Source organism: Neoarius graeffei, chromosome 4, assembly GCF_027579695.1.
Source record: "Neoarius graeffei isolate fNeoGra1 chromosome 4, fNeoGra1.pri, whole genome shotgun sequence".
NCBI lineage: Eukaryota > Metazoa > Chordata > Actinopteri > Siluriformes > Ariidae > Neoarius > Neoarius graeffei.
The window spans coordinates 6,504,677-6,527,355 of record NC_083572.1 but is presented as its reverse complement, the minus strand read 5'-3'; the positions used below and the strand labels follow the sequence as shown (position 1 = coordinate 6,527,355).

Sequence of the window (22,679 nt, the reverse complement as noted above, 5' to 3'; positions counted from 1 at the left end):
GATGTTTAAAATGTGTAAAAAAGGTTTTAAAAAAGCACAGATGTTTAAAACGTGTAAAAAAAAGTTTTAAAAAGCACGTTTAAAGTGTAAAAAAGATGTTTTAAAAAAGCACAGATGTTTAAAATGTGTAAAAAAGGTTTTAAAAAGCACAGATGTTTAAAATGTGTAAAAAAGAGGTTTTAAAAAGCACAGATGTTTAAAATGTGTAAAAAAGAGGTTTTAAAAAAGCACAGATGTTTAAAATGTGTAAAAAAGGTTTTAAAAAGCACAGATGTTTAAAATGTGTAAAAAAGAGGTTTTAAAAAAAGCAGTTGTTTAAAATGTGTAAAAAATATTTTAAAAAGCACAGATGTTTAAAACGTGTAAAAAAATGTTTTAAAAAGCACGTTTAAAGTGTAAAAAAGATGTTTTAAAAAAGCACAGATGTTTAAAATGTGTAAAAAAGGTTTTAAAAAAGCACAGATGTTTAAAATGTGTAAAAAAAAAGAGGTTTTAAAAAAGCACAGATGTTTAAAATGTGTAAAAAAGAGGTTTTAAAAAGCACAGATGTTTAAAATGTGTACAAAAAAGATGTTTTAATAAAGCTCATATGTTTTAAATGTGTAAAAAAAGATTTCAAAAAGCACAGATGTTTAAAATGTGTAAAAGAAAAAAATTAAAATGTGTACAACAACCATTTTTTTAAATACGAATGGAACACTAAGTATAGCAACAACAAAAATTGTAAGGGGAGGCGCTGTTGTTTATTTGCTCTCTGAGGGGGGGCCGACTCTCCCACACTTTGAAACCCCCTGGAGTAGGGCATTGCAGTAGTCCAGTCTTGAGGTGATAAAAGCATGTATAAGCGTTTCAGCTGCAGATGAAGTTAAAGAGGGACGAAGTTTGGAGAGACTTTTCAGGTGAAAGAAAGCTGTTTTAGTCATATTTTTAATGTGCGAGTCAAAAGAGAAAGTAGGATCCAGAATAACACCCAGATTTCTTACTTCAACAGTAGTGAAGGGGAAATAACCCGGAATAGATAGCTGAGAGTGCTCCAGTTTTTTCAAGATAGAAGGGGTGGAAATGAGGATGGCTTCTGTTTTATCTTGATTTAGTTTAAGAAAGTTCTGCACCATCCAATTATTAACTGCATTTAGACAGTTGACAAGATTGGACGGAGGGAGTGGGTGAGAGGGTATATCTGCAAACCTGTTAATTTATGCAAATGTGTTAATTTTTATCATTAAATTTGTAGTTTATTTCTTTTTAATATATACCCTTTTTTTGTATACTTAGTACATTTTGCACTACTCCTTCACCACCTTATCTCTTTTTCTTTCTATATTTTGCTGCTGTAACAAGGTAAATTTTCCCTTGTGGGATAATAAAAGGCGATCTTATGGGTCCGTCTCAGAAACTGCTCTCTCATTTGGGACATTATGGTCAAAAAATAAATTTTCTAATTTTACTATTTTTTTTGCATTTACCGAACACTCAATGTTTCTTTTGTCATGTTTAATAAAGATAGCATCTTGCTTTATCTGGCCTCCACTGTGGAAAAATTTTTTGATTACAATTCAAATGCTTTTGTAAAATTGATTTCCATATAAAATAACTCCATCATGAAGAATTAAAGCCCCTCCTTCACAGATGAGTGAAAACATTGAAGAAATTTCCTCTTTTTGATTGCTTGGGTTAAAAATGCCAAGTTATGATGACTGAATTGATTTATTCACTTAAATATGAATAATGAGATACATTTTGGGGATTTGATATGGCGAAATAGGACACAATGGAAAAATCAAGAGCACACCGGAAAGATAAGAACAACGGCGGTGGTAAAAGAACAGCGACTGTACCGGCTGAAGGTGGCGCGGGTCTCTGCTGTGGCGCACGAGCAACGGGACATCACTACCGCACCGGACGGAGCGCGAGGCGGGGGCGGGGCAAAATGACTGGCCGTAGATTCTATCAAAAGTTCGATCTAAATTGACAACGGTCGCAAAATATTGGCCAAAAATACGCAAACACTACGAAATATGAAAGTAAGATGAAAAAGAAAACATTCTATTGCCTTATACTGCAAGACTAAAACAAAATAAAACTGTCAAAACTCGCCTTTTCAGTGATAACGTCCGAACAGATCACCCGCGTAACAGAAAAACCGCAAATGGAAGCGCGATCACCTTCTAACTGCTGGAGTGGAAAATTCCATTCTACACATGCAAATTGTTAACGTGTCCTTCCCCGCACACAAATAACACACTACGGTAAAAAATAGACCACGACTCATTTTATAGCTCAGAAATTCATACAAGACCAGCTACCATCGTAACATATTCTGTAAGAAACGTATTCTATACCTAACCTTCAGCTTTCGTTTAAAAAAACAAAATCGCAGATTTATAACAATTTTTATATGGCGTAGTGATTTTAAGTTACTACTTTGGGTGAGGTAGTGACCTCGACCCTGAGGCTTTCCGTTTAGATCAAAACACACGATCGTATTGGTTTTGGGTATGCGGAAAATGGAGTTATGACGGTGATCAAATATTTTGCATGATGTTTTATTACGGTTATGATTATTCTGTGAGCGCACCAATCCTTAGGTGTATAAAGTTACAACTTAAAATACAATTAGTGATAACTGTAGACTTTTCAGTGGACTACAACCTTTTTAAGGGAATGCGATGTAGTCGACCATTTATCATTCCCCAGATCAAGCCGCCATTTTTCCACAAATTTGCAGAATTTTTGCCAAATTCTGAATAAAGTATTCACGTCAAAGGTCTAGTTTTATCTGTATTATTTCTTTCATCATTTTATTTCAAATTAAAACCATCACCACCATTCAAAACCATATAGTTTATTGACTGAGTATATTTAGTGGGGTTCCCCCACAGTACCCCGTTTCTGAGACAGACCCTTATCTTATTAACGTGAGTTTGTTCCTGAACATGGCGTATGAACAGGTGAATGCACTTCTCTTTATCAGGGAGTGTGAAGTATTCTGTCGGATGTAAGTGCAGAAGGTGCGTTTATTAACACAAGTGAAAACGGTAAACAATCCAGAACGGCAGGCAAAATCGTAAAACGGTGAAACAGGCGACAGGTCGAGCGAGGCACAAACAGGCTATCGTAGACTCGGCAGAATCAAAGATGAGAAAGAGGAAATCAGGGATCAGGAAACCAAACAAGGAAATAAGGCTTGGTGATGTATCAGCAGTGCAACTCAATACTTTGCAGAGTAAGTGTTTTTTCCCAGTTTTTATATAGGCGCGCTGATTGCACCTTAATCCTGTACAGGTGCGAGTCGTTTATGGAGCGCAAGCAAGAGTCCACTTGGAGCGCGCTCGAGAGTCTATCTGATGCATGCGCCAAGGCACGCAGGTGTGACACTCTTGCGCGAAATTAGTACAAAAATTAATGCAGATATAAATATCGTGTGCCAAATTATTATGGCATGTTACAAAAAATAAAGAAAAAATCCAAGTCCGAGTCGTCAGTGCTCAAGTCCAAGTCGAGTCACAAGTCCTTAAAATTAGGGCAGAAATCGGACCCGAGTCCTGGACTCGAGTACTATAAGCCTGGTACTATACCTATTAATTATAACCCATATTTAAAGCCCTCCTTGCAGTTTTAAATTTTGAGTGGCATGTCACAAAGTAGTAACCCTATTATCACAGAAAGAGCCATATACAAAAATCTATAGTCATTAGTTGTTATAACAAAACTATTACCTTCGGAGCAGCATCACACCTCCCTGTCGCTCAATAGCCTACAACATATGGAATGTACAGTAAGTGCAAAACTCACCACCTCCAGCTGCATGTTGTACTGAGCGGCATAAATGGCCACGCTGGGTGCAGTGGGGAAGACGCCGTACAGGAAGGCGTAGTCCGACAGACTAGTGTGGTTCACTGAACTGGAGTTGGCTGCATCCAAGAGCTCCAGCATGTCTTTACATATCAACGGCATCAAGAGACTGGAGCAGAAGTAAACAGTAAGCGTGGATTGACTGGTCGCACTTCACACTTAGACCTAATCACTGCTACAGTAATCGCGAAGCCTGTTGTGTCTTAGTGCTCGTCCTAGAACAGTGCTTTTCTTCTCAATAATAGGTAAAGTTAAACTCTACACAACTTTTTCATGTTGTCTGGTCCCACTTTGCTTCCTGTTTGCCCTAACTCATATTGTAAGTCGGATCAGACCATCCTAAAATAACAAACACGATACATATACTGCATTTACACTCACAGTTTAGCCGTGAGGAGTAAAATAAGAGTGACCCCTGTTGAACGGGTAACTCTACCCATCTGGCCCACCATCGTCAAGCCCAGGTAAAAGAGCGCTGCCCCTCCGAACGAGTCTGCCAATCCATCCACAAACTCCCCTAGCAACAGAGGGACACGCCCCCCGAACAGGAACTGAGACACAATCCCGATCAGGACCATGAACACGATCGGATTCTTAAACACCTTTGGAGAACAACAACAAAAAAAAATTATATATTATATAAAAATAATGCATACAGTGGTATGCAAAAGTTTGGGCACCCCTGGGCAAAATTGCTGTTACTGTGAACAGTTAAGCAAGTTGAAGATGAAATGATCTCCAAAAGGCATAAAGTTAAAGATGACTCATTCCCTTAATATTTTAAGCAAAAACTTTATTTTCATCTTTTACATTTTCAAAATGACAAAAAAGGAAAAGGGCCTGAAGCAAAAGTTTGGGCACCCTGCATGGTTAGTACCTAGTAACACCTCCTTTGGGAAGTATCACAGCTTGTAAACACTTTTTGTAGCCAGCTAATAATCTTTCAGTTCTTACCTGGGGGATTTTCACACATTCGTCCTTGCAAAAGGCTTCCAGTTCTACAAGTTTCCTGGGCTGTCTTGCATGCACTGCTCTTTTGAGATCTATCCACAGATTTTCAATGATGTTTAGGTCAGGGGACTGTGAGGGCCCGGGCAAAACCTTCAGCTTGGGCCTCTTGAGGTATTCCGTTGTAGATTTTGAGGTGTGTTTTGGATCATCGTCTTATTGTAGGACCCGTCCTCTTTTTAACTTCGACTTTTTTACAGACGGTGTGATGTTTGCTTCCAGAATTTGCTGGTATTTATTCCAATCCATGCTTCCCTCGACCAATGAAATGCGCCCTGTGCCACTGGCTGCAACACAACCCCAAAGCATGATCCATCCACACCCATGCTTCAGAGTCGGAGAGGTGTTCTTTTCCTGGAATTTGGCCCCTTTTTTCTCCAAACACACCTTTGCACATTGTGGCCAAAAAGTTCTATTTTGATTTCATCAGTCCACAGGACTTGTTTCCAAAATGCATCAGGCTTATTTAGATGTTCATTTGCAAACTTCAGACGCTGAATTTTGTGGCTAGGACGTAAGAAAGGTTTCCTTCTGATGACTCTCCCATGAAGGTCATATTTGTTCAGGTGTCGCTGCATAGTAGAACAGTGCACCACCACTCCAGGGTCTGCTAAATCTTTCTGAAGGTCTTTTGCAGTCAAACAGGGGTTTTTATTTGCCTTTCTAGCAATCCAACGAGCAGTTCTTTCAGAAAGTTTTCTTCATCTTCCAGACCTCACCTTGATCTCCACTGTTTCTGTTAACTGCCATTTCTTAATCTGAGGAAACAGCTACCTGAAAACACTTCGCTACGTTCTTGTAGCCTTCTCCTGCTTTGTGAGCATCAATTATTTTATTATTCAGAATGCGACGGAGTTGCTTAGAGGGGCCCATGGCTGTTGATTTTAGGGACAAGTTTGAGGAGTCAGAGAATTTATACAGCTTTGAAATCTGCATCATCTGACCTTTCCTAACGAAGAATTTGAACAAGCCACAGCTCAATAAGCTAATTAAGGTTTGGAACCTTACCTGAGAACTCAAATGTATCGGGGTGCCCAAACTTTCACATGGTGTTCCTTTTCTTTTTTTTTCCCCCACTCTCCAATTGTACAAAACAAAAATAATACACAAATCTTGCAGAAAATGCTGAAAAGAAACGTATCGTCTTTACCTTTATGCTTTTTGGTGATCAGTTCATCTTCTGCTCGCTTAACTATTCACAGTAACAGACATTTTCAGTAAGGGTGCCCAAACTTTTGCATGCCACTGTATGAGACATATAGAACAAACTCATATTTTAGCTTAGTAATGAAAAGAAAAATCATTGGCTCATCATAGACACAAACATACACGCAGAAGGACAGTCGAGACGACGTGCAGCTTGCTGTGGCTGTGATCAGGGCTTTGCCTCCAACGCTGGAGCTCACACAGAGCAAAGCCCACCGGATTCAGCAGCATCAGAGACACCGGAGCCACCAAATACAGGTACTGTGTGTAGTCAGGGTGAGAACTGTGGTACAGAGCGTCCACTGAAGGAGGAAAAAAAAGAGGAAACAGAAGTTTGAAGGATTAAATGATGAAGAATTACAGACAGAGTGATGCTTGTCGCTCACCTATCGGATATCCCAGTGCAAAGTCATTACTCTGCGTGGCGAAGATGGCAAACAGCCCCGCTTTCCCAAACCTACCCTCCGGACTCGCCACCAGCAGCGTGAGGACACACACCAGCGCAAACACGCACACCTTGGCGATCAGGACGCTCCACAGGAACGACCACACCACGTTGCTGAACTGGAGCTGCACCATGTTCCTAAAGAGCAGCGCCGGAAGCGCAAAGCATGACACGAAGCTGCCCAGGCTCTGGGTCTGTCCCACGCCGATGATCTCACCGCGGCCTGCCACGTAGCCACACAGGATGATACTGAAACACCCGAGCAGCGCCGGGAACAGTCTGCCGATGGACATGACTGGCACTGACAGAGGAGGACTGTGGGTAATGTTTAGGCCATGAATGGTGACATAATGACCTCCTTCCATGATGGCATCAGAGAAACTGACAGGTTGTTGAAAAGAGGAAGAGGAGAAAAAGTATAAATACATGACACACACTAAATCATACTTATCAACCAAAACCGATATCAAATCTCATCTCATCTCATTATCTCTAGCCGCTTTATCCTTCTACAGGGTCGCAGGCAAGCTGGAGCCTATCCCAGCCGACTACGGGCGAAAGGCGGGGTACACCCTGGACAAGTCGCCAGGTCATCACAGGGCTGACACATAGACACAGACAACCATTCACACTCACATTCACACCTACGGTCAATTTTTAGAGTCACCAGTTAACCTAACCTGCATATCTTTGGACTGTGGGGGAAACCGGAGCACCCGGAGGAAACCCACGCGGACACGGGGAGAACATGCAAACTCCACACAGAAAGGCCCTCGCCGGCCACGGGGCTCGAACCCAGGACCTTCTTGCTGTGAGGCGACAGCGCTAACCACTACACCACCGTGCCGCCCCCGATATCAAATATTTAGGATAATTATCCTGTCATTAAGATGGGGTCAGAAGACATAACTAAATACAGTGGGGAAAATAAGTATTTGATCCACTGTCGATTTTGCAAGTTTTCCCACTTACAAAGAATGGAGAGGTCTGTAATTTTTATCGTAGGTGCACTTCAACTCTAGTCTGGCTAACGTGACTTCAAAGCTCTACGAGCTATTGGTCTGGCCAAGATATTAAACCCAACCATTTCCCAAAGCGCGTGGTTGACCCGCCTCCCTGAAATGCCTCGGTTTGCTACTGGTCGAAGCCAGAAAAGTTTGTGACGAAGCTTAAACCAATCACATCACGCTTTCCTCTGACGTATGTGACGCGACGATAGGATTCTCGCTGAGCCCCATTGATTTGGCTACTAGCGGGGCTAACTGGTAGATTAAACTCTTACCGAAGCCGGTCGGGAGCAAGGCGAAAACGTCCTTCCTTTCAATAAATACCTCCAGGGCTGCTCTTTGCTCCGTTTTCAATGAGAACTTCCCGTTGAATGCTTTCAATACAGCATGATTCTGTAAACAATCTATGGCTTCCGGTCGCTGTTCTACTACGTCACTGCCTTGAACACGCCTCTACCCAGGGCCGTTGGAGATGCTCAAAGTTGATTGGCTCCCGATTTTTCCGGAGCTTGGAAGAGCTGTAGATAGCTTGCCTGGCCAGACTAAGCTCGCAACAGGCCCTCGTGTTGCATCACGCTTAGGATGGGCGGGCCCAGGCTACTTCAACTCAGAGACAGAATCTAAAAAAAAAAAAAAAAAATCCAGAAAATCACATTGCATGATTTTTAAATAATTAATTTGCATTTTATTGCATGAAATAAGTATTTGATCACGTACCAACCAGCAAGAATTCTGGCTCTCACAGACCTGTTAGTTTTTCTTTAAGAAGCCCTCCTATTCTCCACTCATTACCTGTATTAATTGCACCTGTTTGAACTCGTTTCCTGTATAAAAGACACCTGTCCACACACTCAATCAGACTCCAACCTCTCCACCATGGGCAAGACCAAAGAGCTGTCTTAGGACACAATTGTAGACCTGCACAAGGCTGGGATGGGCGACAGGACAATAGGCAAGCAGCTTGGTGAGAAGCCAACAATTGTTGGTACAATTATTAGAAAATGGAAGAAATTCAAGATGAGTGTCAATCTCAGTCTGGGGCTCCATGCAAGATCTTGCCTTGTGGGGTATCAATGATCATGAGAAAGGTGAGGGATCGGCCGAGAACTACACGGGAGGACCTGGTCAATGACCTGAAGAGAGCTGGGACCACAGTCTGAAAGATTACCATTAGTAACACACTACGCCATCATGGATTAAAATCCTGCAGTGCATGCAAGGTCCCCCTGCTCAAGCCAGCACATGTCCAGGCCCGTCTAAAGTTTGCCAATAACCATCTGGATGATCCAGAAGAGGCACGGGAGAAGGTAATAATAATAATAATAATAATAATAATAATAATAAACTTTATTTGCCAGGTGGGCAGCACGGTGGTGTAGTGGTTAGCGCTGTCGCCTCACAGCAAGAAGGTCCGGGTTCAAGCCCGTGGCTGGCGAGGGCCTTTCTGTGCGGAGTTTGCATGTTCTCCCCATGTCTGCGTGGGTTTCCTCCACAGTCCAAAGACATGCAGGTTAGGTTAACTGGTGACTCTAATGCCGCTTTTCCACTACCAACGCGGCTGAGTCGGGCTGAGCCGTGCGGTACTGAGTTGGGCTGAGTCGAGCTGGGTGGGGCTGTTGGAGTTGCATTTCGACTACAACCGCGCTGAACCATGCTGGCTGGAAGTGGGTGGACACATTGGGTGGAGTTAGCGAAAGTGGGTGGATGTCACGTGATGTCGTTAGGCGGCGCAAACAGTGACATCAGTGACCTTTTAAGCGGTAGTCTCACGACCTGGATAGTAAACAATAAACATGGAGGACATGGAGTCGTTAGTGTTGCTGGTCTTGGTGCTGTGGCTTGTTGTCGCCGACAACGCAGACAGATACTGGCAAGAGCGTATAGATGAGGCGAGGCCCATAAGGCTTCAGAAATTCTCGTAATTCGTAATTCTTCTTCTTCCGGGTTTACGGTGTTTACAGATCCCAGCGTGCTCGCGGGGCGTGTGGGCGTGTGAGGACACTCCTCCTCACCAATCAGTGCACAGGGGAGTGTCTCCTCACGCCCCTAGCCCCACTCGGCTCGGTTTGGCTCGCTTCAGCCCTACGCCAAAACCGTGCGAGTTTTGGGTGCTGAGTAGGGCTGAAGCGAGCCGAGTCGTGCTGCTCTGAGGTAGTCGAAACGCGAGCCGTGTCGGGCTGAAGTGAGCTGAAAAAGGGTAGTGGAAAAGGGCCATAAATTGAGCGTAGGTGTGAATGTGAGTGTGAATGGTTGTCTGTGTCTATGTGTCAGCCCTGTGATGACCTGGCGACTTGTCCAGGGTGTACCCCGCCTTTCGCCCGTAGTCAGCTGGGATAGGATCCAGCTTGCCTGCGACCCTGTAGAACAGGATAAAGCGGCTAGAGATAATGAGATGAGATGAGATGAGATTTGCCAGGTATGTGAACACACATGAGGAATTTGACTCCGGTTTCACTTAGCTCTCTTAGTGCAAACAGATAAAAAGCGTAGAAAAAAAACCATGTGCATGTAGAAGGGTAAATATATGTATAGACAGCATAGTGCAAGGATGAATTAGTAAATATAAATATACAGTGTGCACAGAATGACGGTACGAGTGTGCAGATATTTCACAGCTGATGTTACTGATATATGAGTCCGGTTTTAGCTGTTCATCACAGAGACAGCCTGAGGGGAAAAACTGTTCTTGTATCTGGTTGTTTTTGCGTACAGTGTTCTGTAGCGTCTTCCAGAGAGGAGAAGTTTAAACAGTTTGTGACCAGGGTGTGATGGGTCTGCAGAGATGTTACCTGCCCGTTTCCTGACTCTGGACAGGTACAGGTCTTGGATGGAGGGCAGGCTGACACCAATAATTTTCTCTGCAGACCTTATTGTCCGTTGCAGTCTGTTCTTGTCCTGTTTGGTGACCGATCCAAACCAAACAGTGATGGAAGAGCAGAGAACAGACTGAATGATGGCAGAGTAGAATTGTGTCAGCAGCTCCTTAGACAGGTTGAGCTTCCTGAGCTGGCGCAGAAAGTACAACCTCTGCTGGGCCTTTTTGATGATAGTGACTGTGTTGGGCTCCCACATCAGGTCCCGGGAGATTGTGGAACCCAGAAACCTGAAGGTTTCAACAGCAGTCACAGTGTTGTTGGTGATGGTGATGGGCGGCGGGGGGCTCCTCCTAAAGTCCACTGTCATCTCCACAGTTTTGAGCGTGTTCAGTTCCAGATTGTTCTGACCGCGCCACCAAACCAGCTGTTCAACCTGCCGTCTGTATGCAGACTCGTCACCGTCTCGGATGAGACCAAAATAGAGCTTTTTGGTATAAATTTTACTCGCCGTGTTTGGAGGAAGAAGAAGGATGAGTACAACCCCAAGAACACCATCCCAACCGTGAAGCATGGGGGTGGGAAACATCATCAGGGTTCCCACACTTTCTTAAAGATCAAATTCAAGGACTTTTCAAGGACATTCAAGGCCTAATTCCATCAAATTCAAGGACCCAACACAGTATAGTTTGAGAGACGGATCAAGGTTAATTACTGTCACAACACTAAGAAGGAGAACTAGCAGGCTTTACAAAAGCTCACAGTCAACAATTAAACAGAGAGAGGCTTGAATGTGTCAAGACTTCTCTATTGTACTGTTAAGGCCAATTTATGCTGACAATGCAGTCCTCGCAGATGGCGTCGCAGACAGCGTCTGCGTAGCCCCCCCACCTTCGCAGACGCTCTGCGCGCACCTCCCAAAAATTGTGACCACCGCAGAAGCCTCGCAGACAGCGTCGCAGACAAGAGGGCTCTGATTGGTCCACTCTACATCCGCTGTACACGCACTTCCGCTTCCCTACTTTCCCGGTTTGTTTTGTTTTCACGACCGCCATTTTTAAAAACACGAGCGAAGATGGAGCAGCACGAAGAGCGGTTGATCGAGGAAGTGAGGAAGTACGGACATCTATACGACTCCAGTTCTAGTCATTATAAGTAACCGGAGGATAAACACTCCACTAACCACACCCACCAACTACTCCTAGCGATTTCGCGCCCCCTTGCGTTGTGGCGGTGAATAACATCACGCACGCCTATTACTCCCCGCTCAACGATAAATTACAACTGTCTGCGAAAAGCTATCTGCGAAAGCCTTGTCGCAAGAGCATGCAGAGGCCTTTACAGTGATGGCAGACTATGTGGTCTCTTGCCTTCTCTAACACAGCACAGCAAAACAGTGTGTAAGTTGAGCGACAAAGTAAACTGCTTGTTTATTTCATTAGCACCAGTTTCATAACACAAACACATTTTTGATGAACATGACCATGGCCAAATGAGTAGACAAATAAATGCCACCTGCCTCAAGAAAGTGCGACGGTCACCATCACGTGTGCATGAGTGACTGAAGTTGAATGATGCAGGTTAAACAGCGGCAAGAGAGCTAACGTTAAGCAAACTTTGTGGATGTAACTCTGTATTGTAGAGCTTGACAAAGGTTTGCCAAAGTTAATTCCAAGCCCATGTGGTTATATCAGCTAATGATGAATGATGGTACTTGATGCAGTGCTGTCTGAGGGTCTTCAATTTCTATTTTTGCACAAAATATATAAACTCAAGGACTTTCAGTGACCCATGTCTATTTATGTATATTTTCAAAAACTTTCAAGGCCTTGATTTTTTTTTTTTTCTCAAATTCACAAACTTTCAAGGATTTCAACGACCCGTGGGAACCATGAAAAGAGGACAGGATGACTGCAATGTATTGAAGGGAGGATGGATGGGGCCATGTATCGCGAGATTTTGGGCAACAACCTCCTTCCCTCAGTAAGAGCATTGAAGATGGGTCATGGCTGGGTCTTCCAGCATGACAATGGCACGAAACACACAGCCAGGGTAACTAAGGAGTGGCTCCGTAAAGGGGTGTTCACACGGCACATATTTGCATCGATGCTGCACCGATGTATTTTGTTGCGATATATCTTACACCGGTGTAAATTTTGTGGAGCGTTCACACGTCACAAACCTGCTTACTAGAGAGAAGCGTGTTGGCACCGGTGCAGCCCCACTCGCGTTCACACGGCAGTTTTTGCGACCGTGCTATACGATAGTAATAATTCAGAAATGAAATATGCGCATGCGTGAAAATGTACTTCCTTTTCCCACCTTGTTTGTGATTCGAAAAACCATGGTTTATACTTCTCCAGACAAACTTTCTGCGTTGTGGTCTATCAGACACCGTAAAAGGGTAAAAGAGAGAAAGGAAAGGTTGCGCAAGTACAAGAGAGCACGAAAACAACGCATTCTACAATTCATTCGGCAACAAATCGACGACTTCGTGTCGTTCATGGCCATGTGGACGGTTGTCATGGCATCACCAAGCGCCGGGAAAACAACGTGGATGAAGACACGCGGTTCTGTTTGGTGGGAGAGAATTGTCAACGGATCGTTTACTCATTCAGACTGGATATCAAACTTCAGAATGAGCAAAGAAGCATTCGGATATTTGTGCGCTAAGCTTCGTCCATCCTTCTCACGTGCAACGACTGTCATGCGAGTGCCAATCAGCGTTGAAAAACGGGTCGCGATCACCCTATGGAAATTGGCTACCAATTGTAGCGTTCAGACGTCCCATTTTATATCGGTGCTGCCCCGTAAACTAGCATTTACTCCAGAGTAAATTTCTTAAGCCACCTCCTGAGCAGGGTTAGATTTGCACCGGTTTAAGCAGCTTTCAGGGGCTACACCGGTATAACTTTGTACCGTGTGAACGCTCTACCGGGGCAGCCCCGGTGCTACACCGGAGTAAAAGTTGCCGTGTGAACACCCCTTAAGAACCATTTTAAGGTCCTGGAGTGGCCTAGCCAGTCTCCAGACCTGAACCCAATAGAAAATCTTTGGAGGGAGCTGAAACTCCGTGTTGCCCAGCGACAGCCCCGAAACCTGAAAGATCTGGAGAAGATCTGTATGCCGTGCGTTCACACAGCAGTTTTTGCGACCGTGCTATACGATAGTAATAATGCGAAAATGAAATACGCGCATGCGTGAAAATGTACTTCCTTTTCCCGCCTTGTTTGTGATTCGAAAAAACATGGTTTATACTTCTCCAGACAAACTTTCTACGTTGTTGTCTATCAGACACCGTAAAAGGGTAAAAGAGAGAAAGGAAAGGTTGCGCAAGTACAAGACAGCACGAAAACAACGCATTCTACAATTCACTCGGCAACAAATCGACGACTTCGTGTCGTTCATGGCCATGTGGACGGTTGTCATGGCATCACCAAGCGCCGGGAAAACAACTTGGATGAAGACACACAGTTCTGTTTGGTGGGAGAGAATTGTCAACGGATCATTTGCTCATTCAGACTGGATATCAAACTTCAGAATGAGCAAAGAAGCATTCGGATATTTGTGCGCTAAGCTTCGTCCATCCCTCTCACGTGTAACGACTGTCATGCGAGTGCCGATCAGCGTTGAAAAACGGGTCGCGATCACCCTATGGAAATTGGCTACCAATTGTAGCGTTCAGACGTCCCATTTTATATCGGTGCTGCCTCGTAAACTAGCATTTAGGCCCACTTTACACGGGGACGGTCTGAAACAAAAATGCAAAAGTCCGTTTTCGTTCTCACTTTTTTCCGCGTCTACACGACCATTTTCAAGGAGGAAATCTGCGTCTATACGGTGACGCATAAATGTGTGGAATTCAATTGGATGTGCATGCCAGGCGGCTAGGCGGTGCTGTGAAAGACCTCTGCTATGTCTGCACGCATGCGCAACGTCTTCCGTCTTGTCTGATCTGCACATCTGCGCCGCGAAAACTTTGACTACTCTGGCTATGGTAAGTAAGAAAGTAAGTAAAAAAGTAAGAGCATACTATACCCGCCTCTGTTCATTAACGGTATATGTGCAGATTCGGTATAGATGTTCGAAGGACTCCTGGACGTTTATTAAAGCTGCCAGAGCAGCTTGAAGGTCGGTTGGATCGATGTAATCAGACATGCTCTTACTTTTTTACTTACTTTCTTACTTCCCGAGCTGGCATGTACAGTATATGACATATGTATGACGTAAACGCGTACCCGACGTGAGCAGATCCGAGCAGAGTTTCACGTATTGGGTAGTTTAGACGGATATGCAACGGGGGCTGTTTTTAACTTATCCACTCTGGAAGGCGTTTTCAATTTTTTCCATTTTTCAGCCTCGGAAACTCCGTCCCCGTGTACACGAAAGGCACTTCCGATAAAATATTTAGTCGTTTTTACCCGACAGCGTCCTCGTGTAAACGGGCCCTTACTCCAGAGTAAATTTCTTAAACCACCTCCCGAGCAGGGTTAGATTTGCACCGGTTTAAGCAGCTTTCAGGGGCTACACCGGTATAACTTTGTACCGTGTGAACGCTCTACCGGGGCAGACCCGGTGCTACACCGGAGTAAAAGTTGCCGTGTGAACACCCCTTAAGAACCATTTTAAGGTCCTAGAGTGGCCGAGCCGGTCTCCAGACCTGAACCCAATAAAAAATCTTTGAAGGGAGCTGAAACTCCGTGTTGCCCAGCGACAGCCCCGAAACCTGAAAGATCTGGAGAAGATCTGGGCCAAAATCCCTGCTGCAGTGTGTGCAAACCTGGTCAAGAACTACAGGAAACATCTCATCTCATCTCATCATCTCTAGCCGCTTTATCCTTCTACAGGGTCGCAGGCAAGCTGGAGCCTATCCCAGCTGACTACGGGCGAAAGGCGGGGTACACCCTGGACAAGTCGCCAGGTCATCACAGGGCTGACACATAGACACAGACAACCATTCACACTCACATTCACACCTACGCTCAATTTAGAGTCACCAGTTAACCTAACCTGCATGTCTTTGGACTGTGGGGGAAACTGGAGCACCCGGAGGAAACCCACGCGGACACGGGGAGAACATGCAAACTCCACACAGAAAGGCCCTCGCCGGCCCCGGGGCTCGAACCCAGGACCTTCTTGCTGTGAGGCGACAGCGCTAACCACTACACCACCGTGCCGCCCTACAGGAAACATCTGACCTCTGTAATTTGTTTCTGTACCAAATGTTAAAGTGCCATTCCACCATTGGATGTATTCTTTGGCATAAAATACAATATATTTTATGACAACATGACTGGACAGAGAAATCTTTTAGCTTCAAAATGATATATCAAACATAATTTTTTGACAACGACAAGTATATTAATTTTGCGACCAAAGTCACCTACCCTTTTAATTTCCGCGCTGTAGTGAAACGTGATGTCATCGGCAGGTTCCCCTTCTTGTGTACCACGTGTCGGTCTATTTTTAGACCAGGAAACCCCCAAAGTGAGAGAGTCATTTCTCCTCGTATATGGGGGCCAAAAAAATTGCGAACAATTTTGAGTTAATCTTTCAGTTAGCTAGATTTATTGGTATTAGCTAGATTTATTGGTATTATTTTTATCGCGTTCTATCCGCCATTGCTAATAATATGTGCCACGTCACACGTCACGTGGTACACAAGAAGGGGAACCTGCCGATGACATCACGCGCGGAAATTAAAAGGGTAGGTGACTTTGGTCGCAAAATTAATATACTTGTCGTTGTCAAAAAATTATGTTTGATATATCATTTTGAAGCTAAAAGATTTCTCTGTCTAGTGATACCATTTATATATGTTGTCAAAATATATTGTATTTTATGCCAAAGAATACATCCAATGGTGGAATGGCACTTTAAGTTCTGTTTTTCTACTGTATCAAATACTTATTTCATGCAATAAAATGCAAATTCATTATTTAAAAATCATACAATGTGATTTTCTGGATTTTTTTTTTTTAGATTCTGTCTCTCCATTCTTTGTGAGTGGAAAAACTTGAAAAACCGGCAGTGGATCAGATTCTTATCTTCCCCACTGTATGTGAATGGACTTAAGACACAAATTCTCTTACACGTGACAGCACAACAGGATTTATTTTATAGATAATTTATTGTGCACAATAAATAAATTAACTTACTAGCACACTTGTAAGTTAACTGAAATTCGCTAGTTAGCTAAATGCTAATTTCTACTTGACCTGTACTCATCATGACGGGTGTTATGTTATGATATTGTTTAATACGTACCTTCATGAAACGGCGTTTAATATCATTCATAATATATATATAAAACATTTTGAGAGCATCTTGTACATGGTAAACGTGCAAATTTTCCTCACTATACGTCCTCATTATGTTTGCTAACCGTGAATTTGTAGCTTAAAGATTTAGCCATCTTCAACATTAGTTCACAGAAACTATCCACTGCCCGCTAGCTGATTGATTGACAGTCCGCCTAGCCTATAAGAAAGCGTCTAAGTATTAGTCCCACCCATTCTCTTCAACGATTGGTTGCCTGATTTATCTGTGTGTGGTTGGTCGAGGATGATTTAGCCAGAATGTTGTAATAATAATAATAATAATAATAATTCAGATAAACGATATTTTATGTAAATATCAAATGTCTTTTTGGCTTTAATATTTTTTTTAATCTTATATCATTGTATTATGCTCTATGATTGTCGTGGAAACACTAACTCTCCAAGCAAAAAATGATCCAAAGTCCAAGAGGTTACAAAAAAGTTTAGACTTTTCTCATCCCATCTCATCTCATTATCTGTAGCCGCTTTATCCTGTTCTACAGGGTCGCAGGCAAGCTGGAGCCTATCCCAGCTGACTACGGGCGAAAGGCGGGGTACACCCTGGACAAGTCGCCAGGTCATCACAGGGCTGACACATAGACACAGACAACCATTCACACTCACATTCACACCTACGGTCAATTTAGAGCCACCAGTTAACCTAACCTGCATGTCTTTGGACTGTGGGGGAAACCGGAGGAAACCCACGCGGACAACATGCAAACTCCGCACAGAAAGGCCCTCGCCGGCCACGGGGCTCGAACCCGGACCTTCTTGCTGTGAGGCGACAGCGCTAACCACTACACCACCGTGCCGCCCAGTTTAGACTTTTATTAAATCAAATAATAAAAGCCGTGTTCGGTCTGCAGAGTGAACCGACTCAAAATTACACAGTTTTCATTTTATACTGTCTTAGAAAGAAAACACAGAGTATACAAATAATTTCATTGGTTAACGTGTCATGTCATGCACCATCATATTGAACACAGGGGCCCCCCCAAGGATGTGTGCTGAGCCCCCTCCTCTTCACTCTGCTGACGCACGACTGCACACCAACATCCAGCTCTAACCTCTTCATTAGGTTTGCGGATGACACGACTGTGGTGGGGCTCATCAACAATGGCGATGAGACAATCTACAGGAGTGAGGTGAGCCGCTTGGCCATGTGGTGCAAGGACAACAATCTCCGCCTGAACATGGAGAAGACAAAGGAGATTGTTGTGGACTTCAGGAAAGCGCACACCCAGCATGCTCCACTAACTATTGACGGTGCTGCAGTGGAGAGGGTGAGCAGCACCAAGTTCCTGGGTGTGCACATCTCTGAAGACCTGTCCTGGAGCAACAACACCGCATCACTGCCCAAAAAAGCCCAACAGCGTCTGTACTTCCTCCGCAAACTGAGGAGAGCAAGAGCCCCGGCCCCCATCATGCACACATTCTACAGAGGCACCATCGAGAACATCCTGACCAGCTGCATCACCGTGTGGTACGGCGCCTGCACCGTGTCCTGCTGCAAGACTCTGCAGCGCATCATGAGAGCAGCTGAGAGGATCATTGGTGTCTCTCTCCCTTCTCTTATGGATATCTATAACTCCCGCCTCACCCGCAAAGTGATCAGGATTGCAGGTGACCCCACCCACCCATCTCACAGCCTCTTCAGTCTGCTGCCATCGGGGAAGAGACTGCGGAGTCTCCGGGCCAAAACCAGCAGGCTCAAGGACAGTTTCTTTCACCAGGCGGTCAGGAGGCTCAACTCCCTCCCTGTTCTGCCCCTCCTCTGCCCCCCCTTCAGCATCTGACATCATGTCACCCTCACAGTTCCCCCCCCAAACACACACACACATACTCTCAACATTCATTCGCACACTGAACTCAGGGACTGCACATTTCACTTTACCTCGCTCATTTGCACTATTCCGCACTACCTCACTTTAACAGATATTAGATTATTGTTTATACTGCTTATTTCATGTTTACCTGCTATACCTCAAGTGCCCTTGACTGTTTATTTTATGTCATCTTGCTCCAATTTTTATATATGTGTGTGTGTGTGTGTGTGTGTGTATATATATATATATATATATATATATATATATATATATAGAGTGTTTAGTCTATGTCTATTTCTTATCTAGTGTTTATACTGTTTATTTCAATTCTATTTTTATTTATTGCATTGCCTGTTTGCACCGTGGGTCAGAGAGGACTGAAATTTCATCTGTGCTGTATGTCGAGCATGTATAGCATATTTGACAAAGTTGACTTGACTTGATGTCATGTCATGCCACTAAAGCTTTTTCTATTGGGCAATACATTTAGCGCTTCTCAGATTTTGTAACATCTGAGCCAAATTTTCCCGTATGAATGGTCAATTCATCCATCCATCCATCCATTATCTGCAACCGCTTATCCTGTACAGGGTCGCAGGCAAGCTGGAGCCTATCCCAGCTGACTATGGGCGAGAGACGGGGTACACCCTGGACAAGTCGCCAGGTCATCGCAGGGCTGACACATAGAGACACACAACGATTCACATTCACACCTACGGTCAATTTAGAACCACCAATTAACCTAACCTGCATGTCTTTTGGACTGTAGGGGAAACCAGAGCACCTGGAGGAAACCCACACAGACACGGGAAGAACATGCAAACTCCACACAGAAAGGCTCTCGCCGGCCTTGAACCCAGGACCTTCTTGGTTGCTGTGAGGCAACAGTGCTAACCACTACACCACCGTGCCACCCTGGTCAATTCAGAAAGAGTCAAAATATACAATAAGAAGGGGTATGCTATAAACAACACCATTCAGAGTGTATAATACAGGGTTCAAAATGACTACAGGTGCTAGAGTCAGAATAATACACTCTTTGAATAGGCCTGTGATTTAGCAGAAAACAACCTTCAGTATAAACAATGTCTTTGCTGTATTTTACTGTAATTATGATCATTCATAAACCAATTTATTACTACTTTTAATAGAATTAACTTCATTTATTCTTTGCTGCAAATCAACACGCTCAGCTTTGAAATAGTATATAATCAGCATAAATCAGTGTAGGTGTGGTTATCTCATCTCATTATCTCTAGCTGCTTTATCCTGTTCTACAGGGTCGCAGGCAAGCTGGAGCCTATCCCAGCTGACTACGGGCGAAAGGCGGGGTACATCCTGGACAAGTCGCCAGGTCATCACAGGGCTGACACATAGACACAGACAACCATTCACACTCACATTCACACCTACGGTCAATTTAGAGTCACCAGTTAACCTAACCTGCATGTCTTTGGACTGTGGGGGAAACCGGAGCACCCAGAGGAAACCCACGCGGACACGGGGAGAACATGCAAACTCCACACAGAAAGGCCCTCGCCGGCCACGGGGCTCGAACCTGGACCTTCTTGCTGTGAGGTGACAGCGCTAACCACTACACCAACGTGCCGCCCAGGTGAAGTTATATGAATCAGAATACATTTGTGACTACTTGAAGTGTATGTGTTTGTTCGTGACTACATATGTGCAAATAAAATCACCACATTATCTCCCTTAAAAAATGCAAAATTTAAATTGGAATCAGTCCTCCTTTATGACGTCTTCGAATAAATGCTGTATTATACTGTATATTAGAAATATAACGTATTTGTTAGGACTGGGACTGTTTTGGCCTCTAGAGGCCGCTGTTATTTCCTTTTCTTGTCATGTTTGTTTTGGCCTCTAGAGGCCGCCACGCTTTGTGTTTTATGTTTGTTGTTTTCCATGTGTCTTGTGCCCCGCCTAGTCCTCATTAGTGTCACCTGTGTCCTATTTTAGTTTGTATATTTATACCCCTGAGTTCAGTCCTCTTGTCACGGAGTCTTTGTGCTGTTATGTTTAGCTCCAGTTACCTCTGTCCGTGTTCCTTGCCTTTGTCTTTTTGGTTTTGTACTTTGCTTTTCTTTTTGGACTTTGTATTTACTGTTTTTTGGATCTTCTGAGCGTTGGTATTTTGCCTTTTCTTTTCTAGTTTTTTTTTTTGGCTTTTGTATTTGACTCTGACCTTTTTGATATTTTATTTTTCCCTTCATCTTCTGAGCGTTTTTTGGATTATATTTTTTTGGACTGTAAATATTGTAAATAAACTTTTTGATACTTTTCTACTTCTGCCTCACGCCTCTGCACTTGAGTCATCCCCCTGGTGGCCTAGTGGGGGTTTGCTGGATTATCACACCAGCGAACCAGGTTCGAATCCCAGCAAAACCCTAACAGTATTTTATTTTCCATCAATTTTGCTTGTAAATCAAGCGTTCTCAATTTGTTTTACTCCATAACCCCTAAATTTGTTATAAAACCTGTTAAATTACCCTTCAGTATCAATACAATTATAACATTTAGCTAAATGTGTGCAAAAATATTTTGACTATTTACTGAAGCCATGGATTTTTCTTCAACCCATGGAATATATTTTTAATAAAATGATCAGAACTGGTTCAACTTCGAGAAACATGGCTCTACATGATCAAAAACCTTATCAATGTAAATAAAACGTCACTCATGCTTCTTACATGACTGTCAGCAACAATTTCTTATAATTATGAGTTGGTACCTCATGATAATGACTTAATCTTGCTTTCCACTTTAACAGTAACTTGTTTTTAATTCTAAGATCCCTGTTCTTGGCTGCAGGACTGGAACCCAGTATATTGTTCTGCTGTTGCATGCTGAGATTAGCCCAGGAGTTATACCCGGAACAAATTAGTAACAAGCTGAAAATTTCAGAATATGTTCAGAATACCTTTAGGAATAACATACTAAAAGTCCCCGGAAATCCCCCTTGTGCTCTCTGAGAAATTCAAGATGGCGTCCAAAATGGCCACCAAATGGAGATCTGCCCATATCTCAGACCCAAAACAAAATATTAATGCAATTAAAAGGTCAGAATATATGTTTTGTAGGGTAGGAGAGTAAATTCCAATGTGTGTATTAATTACATTGTGTATTAACATTATATAATAACAATGTACACATTATTATAACAGTATATTTGTGTATAATGTGTTCGCTTGCCATGTCTGGTTAGATTATCATATTTTTGGCACTTCACCAGTTCACATTTATGAATGTGCACAGTACTATGAATGTGTGTAGGTTTCATCCAGTCCGATCCTTGAATCAAGTATCAATCTTGAAACGCCCTGGCCCATAAATTCACATCCAAGAAGAAATAACAATGACTGTTATGACAAAATAATCGTTATGGTATCATGAAGATATCTCATATGTTTTTGAAATGGCTATCTTAATGTTTAGGACTAATAATTACAGACTTATAATTGTAAATCTATACATGTGCTATTTAATGTACACTACCGATTATAGAGTGTGGATCCATTGGTTACTCGTTCACTCCGTATCATCCTATTCTGTTCACAAAACAACAAACACAATTACTAGGGGTTGGAGCACTTATTTTCATTAATATTAAAGTAAATTGGTGGTGTAAAATGAAAAATGGCATGTTAAAAGGTCATGCTGAGTTTAGTCATTTTTAAAAGGTCATGCTGAGTTTAGTCATTTTTTGTCCGAACACACTGGCATTGCTAGTAGTAAAGACTGGCGCTAGAAACTCAAAGATTAATTTTTTTCCACCCTTAAACAAGCTTGAATAAATTCACTACTTCATTGATGGTACAACAAAGGTCCAAGCATTACAACTGAGGCACTGAGAAGTGTTTAAGTCTACTCATTGTTTATAAGCAAGAGCTTTTATTGAGGCAGACCTTTTTGTCATGAAAGTCGCCGGAATGTTGAAGAAGCGTACTGAAACAGCTTGCCATTGTAGTTTTAGAAGACAGAGTTCTCAAATTTAATTTCCCTTTAATATTTTATCAAAGCTTAAAGATGCACTAAATATTAAGGAAATTGATGTCTAATTGTTGTCTTACATTATGTGCATGTATGTAGGTAGCCTACTAAGCTAATCTGTCAATCATGTCAACCATCAAATTCCATGTAATTTCCACATTAATGACCTTGTAATCTTGGTTAATTTT

The 22,679-nt window shown here is 43.1% G+C and overlaps 2 protein-coding genes across 4 annotated transcripts in view; both read right to left on the bottom strand.

Moving 5' to 3' along the window:
* The window catches only part of gpr155b (G protein-coupled receptor 155b), a 51,426-nt gene extending 34,643 nt beyond the window's left edge, over positions 1-16,783 (bottom strand). Inside the window, exons 1-6 of one of the 3 annotated variants that reach the window (XM_060918725.1) lie at positions 16,602-16,783; positions 7,797-8,141; positions 6,456-6,895; positions 6,193-6,371; positions 4,237-4,457; positions 3,796-3,964 (exon numbers count right to left, since the gene is read on the bottom strand). In XM_060918725.1, the coding sequence (XP_060774708.1) occupies positions 3,796-3,964; positions 4,237-4,457; positions 6,193-6,371; positions 6,456-6,879 (993 nt within the window). In that variant the 5' untranslated portion in view covers positions 6,880-6,895; positions 7,797-8,141; positions 16,602-16,783. The remainder of the gene's footprint in view (positions 1-3,795; positions 3,965-4,236; positions 4,458-6,192; positions 6,372-6,455; positions 6,896-7,796; positions 8,142-16,601) is intronic. The other 2 variants (XM_060918724.1, XM_060918726.1) reach the window with 2 other exon arrangements.
* Positions 8,362-22,679, bottom strand: part of wipf1b (WAS/WASL interacting protein family, member 1b) — a 55,344-nt gene continuing 41,026 nt past the window's right edge. Inside the window, exon 9 of the transcript XR_009654492.1 lies at positions 8,362-8,371. The gene's annotated coding sequence lies outside the window, so the exon portion shown is untranslated. The remainder of the gene's footprint in view (positions 8,372-22,679) is intronic.